We start from the raw sequence: 13912 nt of genomic DNA, 5'->3' as shown, positions 1-13912 counted from the left end.
GGCCGGAACCCTGTAAGCATCATCTGCAATCTCACCCATAATAAGGGTGTTGGAGCCTCTGCTGTAACATCTTCCCAGAGACTTGGGGAGGCACCCCTGGGAAGGACCCCGGGGACCCTGACCCCAAGGGCTGTGCCCCCATGGTCGGAGCAGAAAGGGCACCAGACAGCGTCTTCTCTATTCCAGTGACGCTGGGTGAGGAGTTACAGTGCCCGGGCCGGGCCAGGACGGTCAAGAAGTTGCAGGGGAAGCGGCTGGGCCAGCTCCAGCCCCTGCCCCAGACCCTGTGTGCCTGGGCCCTGCTCCAACTGGACGGAGCCCCGCGCGTGTGCAGAGCGGCCAGCGCGCGCCTGGCTGGTGCTGCCAGGAACAGGAGCTTCCGGGAAAAGGTAGGGGGTGCGGCGGGCTGGGGTGATACAGCGTTAAGGGCAGAGGCTGCGTCTGCCCCTCGGGTGACCACACATCAGCATGGCCCTCCTGCCACCTTGGGGTGGGGTCTGTGCTGTGCTGTGGGTGCAGGGAACCCCCAGACACAGGTGTTGAGTCATTACCTCAGTATTCTGAAGCTGGATGTGCGTCTGGTCTCTGGGCCACCACCTTATGGGTGAATGTGGCTGCTACCCCCAGCGACTCCAGTTGGTCTGCTGTTTTGCAAGCCGTCTACCAAACACTTGGGCCCTGGATCTGTGAAGATCCTCCGACATGGGCAGAGATGATCCTGGGGTCCCAGCGGATCTCTGCTTCAACTCCTAAGCGAAAATCTCTGGGGCTGTTTCCAACAAGCTCCCAGGGGCAGGCACCCCTGGGCTATTACTGTTTTATCCACGATTTGGATATGCACACTCACCCATCACTGAGCCCAGCCAGCACCCACTATCCTTCCCCACCCACCGCACCCGTATGGATCTGAAGCAAGCCCTGGGCATCCAATTTCACTTGTATTTAAGTATGTGCATCTGAACGATCAAGGGTCTTTTATAATCTGAGTTATGTTGTTGTCCTTTTCTTCACAACTTGTTGCTAAAGAATCTGAATTCTTTGTCTAATAGGATCTAGGGAGCTCTGGTGGCCCAGTGGTAAGAAACTGAGCTGCAATTCTGAAGGCACAGGGTTTGAATCCTCTTGGAGGATGGGCAGTCTCCTCCTGTGTGATTAGCAAACAGCCTCTGAAAACCTGCTGGAGGGTCAGCTATGGGTTGTTTCCAACTGGACGGTACACAACAACAGGACCTAGATTTCCTGAAAACAAGGAGGCACAAGCTTCATTTGACCTCAGGCTCCTCGTTTCCTTGATGAGGGTGGCGTGCAGAGCTAAGGCAGGCAGCTGATCCTGGCTCCAGTCCACCCAAGAGGACAAAGTTTCTACAGCAGAGCAAGTGTCAGGTTATGGAGGGGGGAGGGCCATGCGTCTCTGCCCCAGAGCAAGGGATCCTATGCGCTGATCTGCACACGCCTTTCCTCTGGACGGCAGCATACCCTCAGCTGCAGCTTGGATGTCTGCTTGCACACGTGGCTGAAGCCCCAGTTGCTCTCCATCAAAGTGGGATGTGGAACATGACTCTGCAGGCTCCATGCGCCTGTAAGCACTTACAGTGACCGTGCACTTTAAGGACAGACCCTCGGCCACCTCGGTTTGGGTGCTGGAGAGGCCACTTCCCTGTGAGACACAGGGAGGGATTCCTGTACCACTGTGACCAGACTTTTCTTACCACTCTGCCTCTGGAGGTGGAAGGTTCTAGATCCGCACTCTCCAGACTCCTCCATTCTGAAAGGAGCAGGCAGATCTCACAGAGCTGCCTCGGGAGGGGCAACGGTCCCTCATGCTGTGGGGAGCGGCCAAGCCGAGCTCTGGACACCAGTTCCTCGGAGCACAGCCTGGCCAGCTGCCTCCTTGATCTTGCTGCTGAAGGGGCGGCCACCAGCCAAGAGTGGACTTAAATTCGCTCCTGGATTGTCTCTTCACAGGCAGAGCTGGGCTCACCTGTGGGCAGGTATCCCCCCTTCCCCTGAATCTCTCTGTCCATGATGTGCAGCTGGTACCAGCTTTATTTTCCGCTGGAGTTAGGCCTAGTGAAGTGACTGTGTCCTGGGTCTGTGGTCCAATTGGGGCAGGAGAGACCGTTAATACGGGCTCAGGCAGCAGCCTCACCTGATTCTTCCAGCTGCCAAACTGGGTAGCGTGAGTTCTCTGGATTTAGCGTTTTAAGTACACTGTCCCAGAATGTTTGAGAAATGTGGTCATGTGATGTTGGGTCGGAGCCGGCCCATAGCTGACCCTCCCGTGGGTTTTCAGAGGCGGTAAATCATGAGGAGACACACACCCCCCCTCCATCCTTTTCCTGCAGAGCAGCTGCTGAAGCACTAGGTAAAACCATCTTCCCTCATTTTATTAAGAATGACTCGAGATTTCATGCCTGAGCCCGTTTGCTAGAATCAATCTTCGGAAAGGTCAGCCCACCACACAGTAAACCAGCTCGGGTCCCGGAGCTGTGACGGATCAGCCGTGCAGCGCCTGGCTGTGTGCACTGGTTAGATGATCTGTGCTGAGACAAAGGGGTTCATCGTTTACCGTGAGCCCCCCGAGAGCCTTGGCTCCTCCCAGCTCCTGGCACCCCCTCTTCCAGGCACTGCTGTTCTACACCAATGCCCTGACCGAGGCCGACCCCAAACTCCAGCAGGCCGCGTGCGTGGCGCTCAGACACCTCAGGGTAAGCCATGGGCCCCCTGCTAAGTGAGGGGCTGGGGTGCCTGCTAGGCGCAATGCTGGGGTTCATCCTCAAAACGGTGCCACTGGGGCCCAAAGGGGGAAATGAAAGCAGCCACAGGAAAAAAAGTGTTTCTCACGAGCTGGTCTCAGGCTCCAGATGTGGGGGTCGAACAGGTGGCCCTCACTCCGACTCTCCCAGAGAATACTTTGTAGAAAGCACAATACATTGTTAAAACAAGAGAGTACAACATACAGAAGCGGGAGGAAAAATAACCCGGCACCTGGCGGAAACACGGGTGACGTCTGGCACGTCTTTGGCGTTTGCTCGGGGACCTGCAGCGGGTCCTCGTGGTGACACTCCGTGCGGCTTCAGTGGACACAGCGTGTGCGAGGCTGGCCGCACCTCCAGTCCTGCACTTGCATTTCCCCTTTTTGGTTCATCTCTGAACACAAAGCTTTTGAAAAATTTAGAGTTTTTGGCTAGTTCCTCAGGCCAAACCCCAAGTCAAACCCACTGCTGTGGAATCGATTCTAAGGGCCCTGTGACAGGACGGGGTAGAACAGCCCCATGGGGCATCTGAGGCTGTGAATCGTTACGGAGAAGCTGGGGGGTTTTGAACTGTCAACCTTTCTGTTAGGTTAGGCTGGGCTGGACATCCCAGAAATGTTACCCTTGGGCCAAGGTGATGGATGACACTGCTGAGACCCACTTACACCTCTGTGACACCCATATTATCTCAGTGTCTTCTGGGTCTGGAAGTATCTTGGTGGATGAAAAATCACTACTGCTGGTTCAGGTGGCTCACCTGTTCGTGCTGGAAGGGGTCGGCAAGGTCATCTCTGAGGAGCATGTGTTAGAATGTGGGAAAGGGTTAAGGGTCAGTGGGGAGCTGTGGGGTCCCCCACGCTGCAAGAGCTTGGCCAGGCCTCTCATGTGGCTCTGGAGACGAGGGGAGGTGAGGCGGGCAGCTGACCCGCAGGCGAGCTCCCAAGGACAGTCTGGCCTCTGGGTGTCAGGACTGAAGATGAGATGCTTCCAGTGGTGCTGTGAACGACCTCAGGGTCAACCCCAGGGTCCGCCTAGTCCTGGCCCTGCTGGACTCAGAAGTAGAGTGTACATTTTAAATCAGTGTGTCCCCCTTCCCTCCCCACGCAGGGAATAGAAAGCATTGACCAGATCGCCAGCCTGTGCCAGTCGGACCTGGAGGAGGTGCGGGCAGCAGCTCGGGAGACCACACTGTCCTTCGGTAAAGTTTCACCTGTTGCCTCAGTGCCATGTAGTAGGGGCTGGCACGTCCCCCGTGGGTGCCCCGAGCCGACCTCCACGTGTGACCGCACTTTGGCCACTGAAGTCCACCCTCATGGTTGGGGGTTGGGCAGGGCACTGAGGGCTTTTCTCCAGTGTCAGTTTGAGAACCTCAAAATCCAGCCACTGCCATCTAGATGTGGAGGTGGCCCCGGGTGGGAGCCCCTGATGTCCCCATGGCAGCAAAACGGGACACCAGTGGGGACAAGCAGTGACAGTGATGTTTTTCAGGGGAAAAAGGACGCTTAGCTTTTGAGAAGATGGACAAAATGAGCTCCCAGCCAAGAGAAGCCTTCTGCCCGGAGGCGGACGTTGAAATCACGGTGTTTTAAAAATCCTCAGCTGGCAGGCGCCCCGCAGCCTATTTCCTGCTGCCTCAACGCGGCGACTGGGCATCGGGTGAGGGAGTCAGACTGACCAAGCTGTTCCTCTACAGAAGCAGCTAAGACGAAGCGTGACACCGAGAAGGCTGCCCAGTGGGCCTGGATGGTGGCCCCTTGGGCTTGAGCATGTCTGACCGTCCCAGGCCCCGGACAGGGTGCTGGGTCAGTGCCTGGCAACCCTGGCAGGAAGCGGCCAGGCAAGGCGAGGCCTTAAATGAGATGCTTGGTTGACATGTGCTGACCTGTGGCCTCCCTCCCACCACTGGCTCAGGAGTCTGGCTCGGTCAATCCCGTGGGGACAGTGTTTGGGACCAAGGAGCAGGCCGGCTAGCCACTAAGGAAGGGACCCGAGTTACTTCAGCTGCAAGCCAGTGGTCACTTTCCCGAGCTGGCCTTCCCACACCCCCTCACCCCAAGCTGAGGCCCCTAGTGCTGCCACCTTCTCACCGTTCAGGAGCTCCAGGGCTGGAGGGCCCCCTGCAGTGTCATCTTCAGGAATGAAACAAACTAAGACCAACTTTTGAAACAAATCAGTTTCAGGCCTATGACTTCAATTGCTTTAGAAGCCTTAAACTGCTTGCAGATCTCACTTATGAGCACTTTGCTTTAAAGATAAAGCTATTAAAGTTCCCCATATGTCCCGGGCTCTTGGCCTAAGCTGGGCTCAGATGTTGCTATCAACATCTGCGTCCAGAGAGCTCTGTAATGTCAATGTTCTCATTTAAACTTCCTATAAATATTTTGTGCTTTTTTGGGGGAGTTAATTTAGTATTTATTTGCCTTTGTGTATATGTCTGGTTTTCTGAAATTTCTATTAAAAAATATTTTAAGTGATGTTTCATTTTCTCTGAAAAAATTATAAAGGAGGGGTTGTTTACCCCAGGGGTGCGCTGGGGCAAGGCCACCTCACTGTCCCCACGTGTACTCCCTCTCACAGGCACTGCGCGAGGGGGCAGCCTCTGTGTGGCGTGGCCCTCTCCCTACAGCCCCTGACAAGCTTACACGTGATGAACATGCCATGACCAGGCCAGCTCATTTCTGTTCCAAGTTACACGGAGATTCCACTTCTGTGTGGAAGCCAAAATAACAAGTTTTTCAGTAACTAAAAAGATCTGAGTTTGACATACTGTCACCGCAAGCGGCTCTCAAGTCCTCAGAAGGTCTTCATGCTCACCTGACCCGAGACAGGGCTGACGAATGTTACCTTAAATTGTTTTTTTTATTCAGCAGTTCAGGAGCAAGTCAGGGGAAAGTGGTTGTTTTCACAAGGCCCGAATTGTCTCAAAATAAAGTTAAAAACTCATTTAAAGAGGCACTCATGTAACTTACTTTTGCACAAAAGCAAGACTATGCTGCTTTTCCTGGACAGTCTCACTATTAACGCCCGTCTGCATCAGCCGGGACTCGGACCTGCTGAAGGTGGCAGGCCCCAGGGCGCGTGGCCTGGGCCGAGTGACTGTCCATCTTCCCCGCAGTGGCGAAACCATTCTTCAAACAACTGCTCTGTGTCAAGTTACTCCAGTTCCCCAGGTGGACACCCAAAGGGAGATTCTGTTCTTGGGGCTTTTTGAAAGGAAAACGTCTCAACTGTAAAACGCGCTCACGAGTCACGGAAGCTGCCCAGCCCTGCCGCCCGCAGAGCGCGGAGAAGCCCTTGTGATTCCCAGCTGAAACACAAACACTCGACGGGTAACATCTGCTTCACATCAGGAGGGATGGAAAGAAAGGGGGGCGGCCCACCCTGGTTCTGATCCTTTAAGCAAAGAAATGGGAAGCACCCCAAATCCGGGTTCTTTAGAAAAAAAAATTTATTGTTGCAACTGAAATGCAAACCCATCATGGATACGGCAAATTGGCAAACTGTACAGGTGGACAGCTCTGCGAGGTCACGGACGACCCTGAGACACGCCCCCACCATGCATCCGTGTACACACCCCTGAAAAGGCATTAGGCCAAAACACCTCAGCTTCTCATTTTGCTTTGTTTTTTTCCCTCTCCTTAAATTTCTGTAAAAATGTGTTTTTTCTCTGACCATTGTGAAAAATAACGGCCTGAGGAGTAAATATCGGCTTAAGGCATCAAGCAGAGCAGCTCACTAACTCTAACACGCGTGATGAGATGGAAAGTCACCGGTTTGCCAGGGACAGGAGGGTCAACCAGTACATCCATTTAAAACACTACTATATACACACAGCCGAACCAGTACATACATGGAGAGGACAGAACAGACAGACAAGGCCACTCCCTGCGCGGAGGGCCAGGCCCCCACGCCTCCTCCCAGGGCTCTGCAGGGCCGCATGACTGGCCTGCACTGGCATCGAACGCGTGAAAGGCAAAACGTGAAAATGCTGGCGAGGGGGCAGCTCGTGAGCCACAGCTGCCTCGGGTTTTGTTTTGTTAAAAAAGCCACCAATCAAATGCGGAGGTCTTCGTCCCCTTGAGGAAGAGTGTGAGCACCATGAGTCCCCACGGGCTGCCTGGAACCAGTCCTCAGCAAGGCCCGGGGCAGAGGGGGCACCGGGGGCAGAGTGGACGCCCAGGGCAGAGTGGGCGCCCGGGGCAGCGCCAGGGGCCCCCTTCCAGGCTGTGGATCCCGTCGGCTGCCCTGCTTCCGTGTCCCAGTCTGCTCCAGGTGAGAGCGACCTCGGAGAGGGGAGGCTGATCCCAAAGGTGAGTGGGGCCACCCTGTTCGCCTGGCTGCCCCTGCTGGGGTGTGAATATGGCTTCCCATACCCTTGGAATGTCGGAGTTCCGGTGGGGCCCGGCTGGGCCAGGGCAGGCTGGGCTCACCAGGAAGTCACCAGAGTGTGGTGCCAGGATCAAGTGTCTATTCCCGGGAAACATCCCTACTCCAGCCCCAGCCTCTGGAGCCACATCACGGACTGACAGGTCATGCGGAGTGGACGCGGACACGGGCCCATCAGTAAGCAGAAGGCTACGCGTCTCGTTCAAGCACGTGAAGTTTCATCGGGACACGGGAGACCTGACATGCATCTGACAGAGAGGAGAGCAGTGACGGAAAAGAAGCTTCGAGCAGGTAACGGGGAGGAGAGGAGCCGGGACAGTGATCTCACCTCCTGTGTCTTAAACATCAAGTGTTCATTATATACTACGCCACTGCTCTACAGAATAGCCGAAGCTCTTCTCTCGTTACCCAGCAGCACCAAAGCAGACTACTGACAACGGCTCCTTCCCAGGACTGGTCTACACAGCAGGCTCCCCAAGTCTCCCCTGCCAGTTCTACCTGAGGATTCATTATTGTACTTTTTGAGAAAGCCCTTGATGCAAGGCTGCCATGGAAAATCTTTAATACGTTACTGGTTCAGGAAAACGCTAGTGCACTGTGGACACTTTTGGGGGAGAAAAGAAACAAAAATGAAATAAATATGGAGTGAGGTCACACGCAGACTCCCTTCGGGTCTCAGGGCTGGGACGTACCCGGAGGGGCCGTGGTCACCACCTCGACACGCCGCCGTGGTGACGTGCTCCAATCATCTTGGGTGGGGTTGTGGGTCTGGAATGGGAAAGGAAGGAGCCAGGAGGAGAGGGAAGAGTGAACGGACCAGGAGGAGGCGGCGAGCCGGGAGGGCAGGTCTAGTGCAGAACCAGCGTTGTCGTCCGGCGGGGTGGCCCTCACTGACCACAGTGCCCCACTAGCTGGCCAGATGCCCCGAACGAGGCAGACAGTGGGTGGAGTGGAGGTGGAGGTGGGTCAGTTTATGTGTTGCTGTTGAACAGGAACTGGAATGAAACCAAACATTTTCAGATGAGCCCAGACACCACACCTGCAGAGCCACCAACTCATGCACGCCCCGGTCATGCCCTTGGGGTTCCCGACAGCCAGCACCCCTACGGAGGACACCCGGGCGGAAGTGACCATGGACCATGAACAGGTCCCCCGGGGGTTCCCAAGCCTGTCGGAGTCTTGTCCTCCCCTCCTTGACCTGAACAGCAACACATTCCTCATGTGGCGTGGGGACCAGATGACGGGGACTGGACAGTCGCCAGCACTGGGTGGAAATGCAATGGAGCCCGCGGGGACCGCCCGTTATGGGATGGAGTGGCGAGGGCAGCTGTGAGAAGATGGCACTTGAAGGGGAAATGCGGGGGGACCACCTGGCACCCTGAGCAAAAGCAGAAACGGCTTTATTTTGTAGACAAGACCTTGCTGTCTGCCTTCTCAGTGCATGAGTGCAGACGTGAGGTGACCGAGCCGTGACAGTGTCCCTAACCCTCTCTCCAGAGGCGCTTAGATCTGCAAACGTCTGAGATGCTTCCCTGGGAAATCAGATTTGAACTTGGCATCTGAGAACCCCATCAAGGGGTACAAATGTTTCCTAAGTGCCTCAGCTTTTTATTCCCCCAGAAATAAAAAAAAGCTGCTTTTTAGAAAGTTTAAAAACAACAATGTGTTGTAATTCTATTTTTTTTCCCCAAAAACAAATGAACAACAAAAGAAGAGAGACGTATTTGGCATTTTCTCTACTGACTCCTGAATAGTTAGGCCCTGAGATTAAACACGCGTGTTCTTGGGACCACAGGGCTCGTGACAGCCAGTGCACTACCGCTCCTTGCGCTCCTGCAGCCCTGCCACAGTTCACACTAAACACCTTTCATCGCTTTGCTCTGAGACCTGGCTCAGATCCTTCCACAGAACTCAATTCTGTACACGGGCTAGTGCCGGTGTGTCCTGGACACACTGCAGCCAGCACGTCCGTCAGTGAAAACATACCCTGTAACAGAGGTACGCTCCGGCCGTGAGGACCGTGATCATGCACACGTTGACCAGAAAGGGCGTCCAGTGGGCCAGCCCCTTGTCCTCCTCCTCCCCGGGTGGCGAGGGCTCCCCAGGCGTGGGTGCAGTGGCCAGGGTGCCCCGCTGACTCTCCTGCAGGGTCCGCCTTCGAACTTCAGTGTCTTGACTTGGGCTGTGGGATCAGAGGGTTGGAAGTGCATTACGTACTGTGGGTCAAGACCATGACCCTGGGAATCACTTCAGGATAAAGTGAACCCTTCCTCCTCCCCATAGTGTGACAATTTCGCTGCTGGCTGGAAGGACAGTCCTCTCAGAGGGTGGCTAGGACAGATGGCAGCCTCCTAGTCCACCTGTCACACCATCCTGGGCACCCACAGCCAGGACAGGGTTCTGGGGGCCTGGGGACTCCTAGGCCAGGGATCTGGACAGGGTCCATGCCACAACTAGACCCCAGGTCCCCAGCACTGACGTATCCTGTGGGGAGGACCGTTCCTAGTGGCATGTCAGGGGACTCTTCAAGGTTGGTATGTATGAACCTCGAGGGGTCCCCTGGGAGTGACCAGCAGGCGTCACCCTACCCTCCTTTTGCAGGGCCTCTCTGCCCACCAAATGGCAGCAAGGAGGGCCCTGCTCACACGATGTCCCCAGAAATGCCCTCTCCACCTCCTGACCATCTATCTCGCTGGGCCCACCAGGACCCTGAAGTACCGTCTCCATAAGAGATGGGAAAAAGCCTGCACAAAGCACTCGCTGAGGCTGGGGCACAGGCTCCCCTCCAGGGCCAGCACAACAGTCACAGAGGCTGGGGTGCAGGTGTACCCCTGGGGTACAGCAGCACTTTGGTTCCTGGGCCAATTCCAGGCTGTCCTGGCCTCTCTGGCTTTCACTTCCTGACACACAGCTGTCCCCCAGGGGTGAGCAGCACAGAGAAACGCTGCATGGGCTCCAAGTCACCGTTGGCTCTCGGCTCCCTCCTGGTCTCCATCAGCCCTCGGCTGGACCGGGTCTGGCCTGCAGGTTGAGATGTGCACCCGACAGTCCCCAGAAATGGGCAGGGCCTCCCTGAAGCGAACTGCCGTGAGGTCTCAGCTCACCACACGGCCTCTGTGTGGGATCACTGGTCTAAAGTCAGAGGTCACTGTTTCCAGTGGCCTTTGCCCGAACAACACTGGAGACTCAGGTCCATGGGTTTAGACTGGCAAAGCTGAGCCTGGTGGTTGGCCGTGCAAGGGCCCACGGGTGTATAGAGCACGTCCAGAGGGCCTCTAGGTTATGAGTGAGACGGTTTCTCAGGGCGAAGCTAGTCAGTCAGCACAGCAGCATGGGGCTCTTAGCCGCACGTTAGCGTAAGAAGGCACATCGGCGGCCTTGGCTGCTGGGAGCGGCGATGCCGGCACAGGGGCCCTGCCTCCTGACTTCCCCAGCTGCCCTGATGGAGAAAGTCAGACACTCTCATCCCACATGACCAACAGTCTTGGAGACCCCAAGAGAGGGTGCGCTGTGAGTCAGTTTTGTCTTAATGAGTTCTGAGTGAGTATAAAGCAAAAAAAGGGATTTCAAGGCGACAAACGACGGTGACTGTGAAGGGCTTGCTGTGAAGTGTGTGGCTCAGCTATTTCAAAACGAGGGCAAAGTCCCAAATACCATTAAAGGACAAGCAGGTGTCATTCGTGAGTGGACATCTGTAACATCAGGACAGCCTGTACCCCAATGCACCCCACCCCGCGCCCTCAGCACACCCACAGCTCCTCTCCCAGCTGCAGAGGATGCCAACGCAGGGCCCGGGAGAATAGCTCACAGCTAGCCTTGCACCAGCAGAGATGAGCCCACTTCAACACCTGTGTCCTGTCCACCTGCTTGGCACTCCACGATGTCTACACAGCTGCTGAGTCCGCGTGCACGTGGCCTCACCATGCCCGGAGCAGCCTCCAGCTGGGGCTCACTCGTCTCTGTGCTGCAAGCCCAAAGGCACACAGTTCAAACCCACCAGCTGCTCTGCGGGAGACTGACAGGTAATCTCACCCGTGACATTTATTGCCTCTGAAAACGTGCTAGAGGGTCAGCTCTGAGTCCGTCCCGGTGTCCCCGCAGTCGGCTCCCTGCAGTCTTCCCTGACTAGCCGCGACAGCAGTGTCTCTTCCCTAGGCCCCAGCACAGTCTGGTTTAGGTCTGCCTTCTCCCCATCAGGAGCTCCTGGAAACCAGGCCTACGCTCCAGTTACCTCTACCTCAGGGGTCCAACACACATCACAGCGCTCAATCGGTGCTGTCAAACTTTAAGGAAGCAAAAGGTGGTGTCCTGGGGTGCAGTCTACAGTGGTGGACTACTAAGCAAAGGGAAGCAAGGGCATTGTCAACTTGAGAGGACCCCCAGTGGCCAAGTCTCACACTGCAGGGCTGACCGATGCCAAGGTCACTGCCAGCTGCAGCCCCTTTCCCACCAGTGTGCGCCACAAGGGGGCGCTAGAGCTCCACTGGCGATGCTTGTCTAGAGTCAGGCAGTGACCAACAGAGGGGACGATGCTAGACCAGAGCCACGCAGTGACCTTCGGCCAGGCAAGTCGTCCTGCCTGGGGAGGGGCCACTGTGGGGTCAAGGGTTCAGGGGCACAGCACGCCCAGAGGAGACCACCCCCACAGATAATCAAAGCAACAGGCTTTTCTGAAAACTAGACCATTTCCCTTCACTTGCAGCAAGCCAGGCCCATCACATTACCTTTCCACACCGTGGGAGACATTTAGGGGGGTTCTGGTTTCCGCCTCGATGACGTCTTCTCCCTGGCCCTCCTCTGTCTCATCCTTCACCCACTGGTGATTGGGGAAGAACTCCTTGCATTTCCCATTGTATGGCTCCAGGCGTTTGGGGGGCCGGGGTGGTGGGGGGACGTGCTCAGGTGGGGGTTCCAGGTCCTCGTGGGACAGCTCCTTCCATTGCTCCTTGAAAGGACAAAAGGAAGCTCGGTGAGCACTCAGGCCCTGAGGCAGACGGAGATGTATGTACGTGCGCACGCGCGCGCGTGTGTGCGTGTGAGAGACACACCTTAATAAGCTCCCACAGGTGACCTGCCACACTCCTGGGAGGGGAGATCTTTGTGAACCAAGTCCACCCTGTTCATCACTGCTCTATCTGAGCTTTTTTTTTTTTTTAAAAAAAATCTTATTTTATTAATTTTAATGAACATTTACAGAGATTTTGGATTTCCATTCATTCATTGTTGCACTTTTCTCTCTATCCTCCAGTTAGCTCCTCTCTTGCTTTTCTTTTTTCTTTCTATAATTATATTTTATTAATTTTCATAAACATTTACAGAGATTTTGGGCCTCCACTCACTCATTGTTGCACTATTCTCTCTACCCTCCTCCCAGTTTGTTCTTGTCCAAATGCCACAGTGTCTATCTGAGCTTTGAAGAAGAAACGAACACTGTCCAGCTACAGGAAGGGTACAACTTCCTCTGCCAAGAGAGCTTCCTGCCTCCTTCTTCAGAATTACTGAAATCCACACGCCAGGCTGGCCTGAGGCCAGTGATGCCCACCTGAACTGAAGAGTCTCCCATGATGAATTTGGCACCTTCGATCACGGCCAGGTAGGAGAAGCGGAGCTGGTCTGCTGTCTGGATCAGCCCCATTCGGTATTTCCTCATTTCTAACAGGACTTTCTTAATATCAACAGAAGACGGGTCTTTCCTTTTGTCCATCTGGAAGGGAAAGAGGGGAGACCATCCTTTCAGCCCTAAGTCTCAATGTCCTGTGATCGAGCTTATGCGTTGGAAAGACCACTGGGGGTGGGTGGGCAGAGGACTCCAGGACCTGTGAGAGAAGCAGCAGAACCATGGCCACCTCACACTGGTGCCTGAGAAGGGCTTAGCGGAGACGATGGGATTCTCTGGATCTATCTGGACTCTACGTGAAATTTAAGATCGTCCACATGAACAAACTATACCAGAGGGAAGAAGTAGTTGTGAAAAACAGAAGGTCAAAGCCAGCGTGGCTGAGGCAGAGAAGCGCTGACGGACAGCTGTGGCCAGGCCTGGAGGGACGTGAGCACCAACACGCCTGGCCCACCTGCGGGACCTCCTTACCAGCAACAGGCAGGTGTCAGCCAGGCAGAAGGTGCCCGAGCGGCCGATGCCCGCGCTGCAGTGCACCACGATGGGGCCATGCTCCAGGCTCAGCGAGCCTGACTCCCGGACTTTGAATAGAAAGTTCAGGAATGAAGCTGGTGATTCGGGGACTCCAAAGTCAGGCCACGTGGTATAGTGGAAATGCAAAATCTCTCGAGTCTCCTGAGTCTGAAAAAGAAAAACAGTCATGAGGATTTGAAGAGAATCACCAGGCAGTAATCAGGGTCCTGAGTCAACGCAGTGTGACTTCCCATCATCTAACCCGGGGTGGCTTCCAGGCCCGGAGATTCCCCCGGGGTCCACTCCCCCGCCAACCAGCCCCGCCACACTTGCAGTGCCAGCAGCAGGGCAGCAGAGGGTGAATAAGCTTCAGGACGCTTCCTTCAGCTGGAAACACTCTCACAGGGCCCTCCCCAATGTGGGCCTGCACCAGATGTGGCTGCACCAGAGATGCCACCACCTCCCATCCCTGCCCCTGCCCCCCAGAGCTCCTGGTACTGTGACAACCCTCTGCCTGGGCTGACCACTGACAGGACCCGACATGATGGCCGAGCACATGTCTACGGGGGGAGGAGCACAGTCTACGGGGGAGGAGCACAGACTACGGGGGAGGAGCACAGACTACGGGGGAGGAGCACAG

At 55.5% G+C, this 13912-nt stretch overlaps 2 protein-coding genes across 2 annotated transcripts in view; one reads left to right on the top strand and one right to left on the bottom strand.

Moving 5' to 3' along the window:
• FAM65C (family with sequence similarity 65, member C) overlaps positions 1-4345 on the top strand; it is a 30866-nt gene extending 26521 nt beyond the window's left edge. Inside the window, exons 18-21 of the mRNA XM_006881635.1 lie at positions 187-389; positions 2625-2708; positions 3864-3954; positions 4245-4345. Coding sequence (XP_006881697.1) covers positions 187-389; positions 2625-2708; positions 3864-3954; positions 4245-4345 — 479 coding nt within the window. The remainder of the gene's footprint in view (positions 1-186; positions 390-2624; positions 2709-3863; positions 3955-4244) is intronic.
• A 3768-nt stretch (positions 4346-8113) lies between these two features.
• PTPN1 (protein tyrosine phosphatase, non-receptor type 1) overlaps positions 8114-13912 on the bottom strand; it is a 70644-nt gene continuing 64845 nt past the window's right edge. Inside the window, exons 6-10 of the mRNA XM_006881634.1 lie at positions 13231-13440; positions 12685-12846; positions 11867-12087; positions 9129-9324; positions 8114-8137 (exon numbers count right to left, since the gene is read on the bottom strand). Of these exons, the coding sequence (XP_006881696.1) occupies positions 8114-8137; positions 9129-9324; positions 11867-12087; positions 12685-12846; positions 13231-13440 (813 nt within the window). The remainder of the gene's footprint in view (positions 8138-9128; positions 9325-11866; positions 12088-12684; positions 12847-13230; positions 13441-13912) is intronic.

Source organism: Elephantulus edwardii, unplaced genomic scaffold, assembly GCF_000299155.1.
Source record: "Elephantulus edwardii isolate Elephantulus edwardi_28Jun2011 unplaced genomic scaffold, EleEdw1.0 scaffold00015, whole genome shotgun sequence".
Lineage (NCBI taxonomy): Eukaryota > Metazoa > Chordata > Mammalia > Macroscelidea > Macroscelididae > Elephantulus > Elephantulus edwardii.
This window is presented reverse-complemented; position numbering and strand designations above follow the sequence as displayed.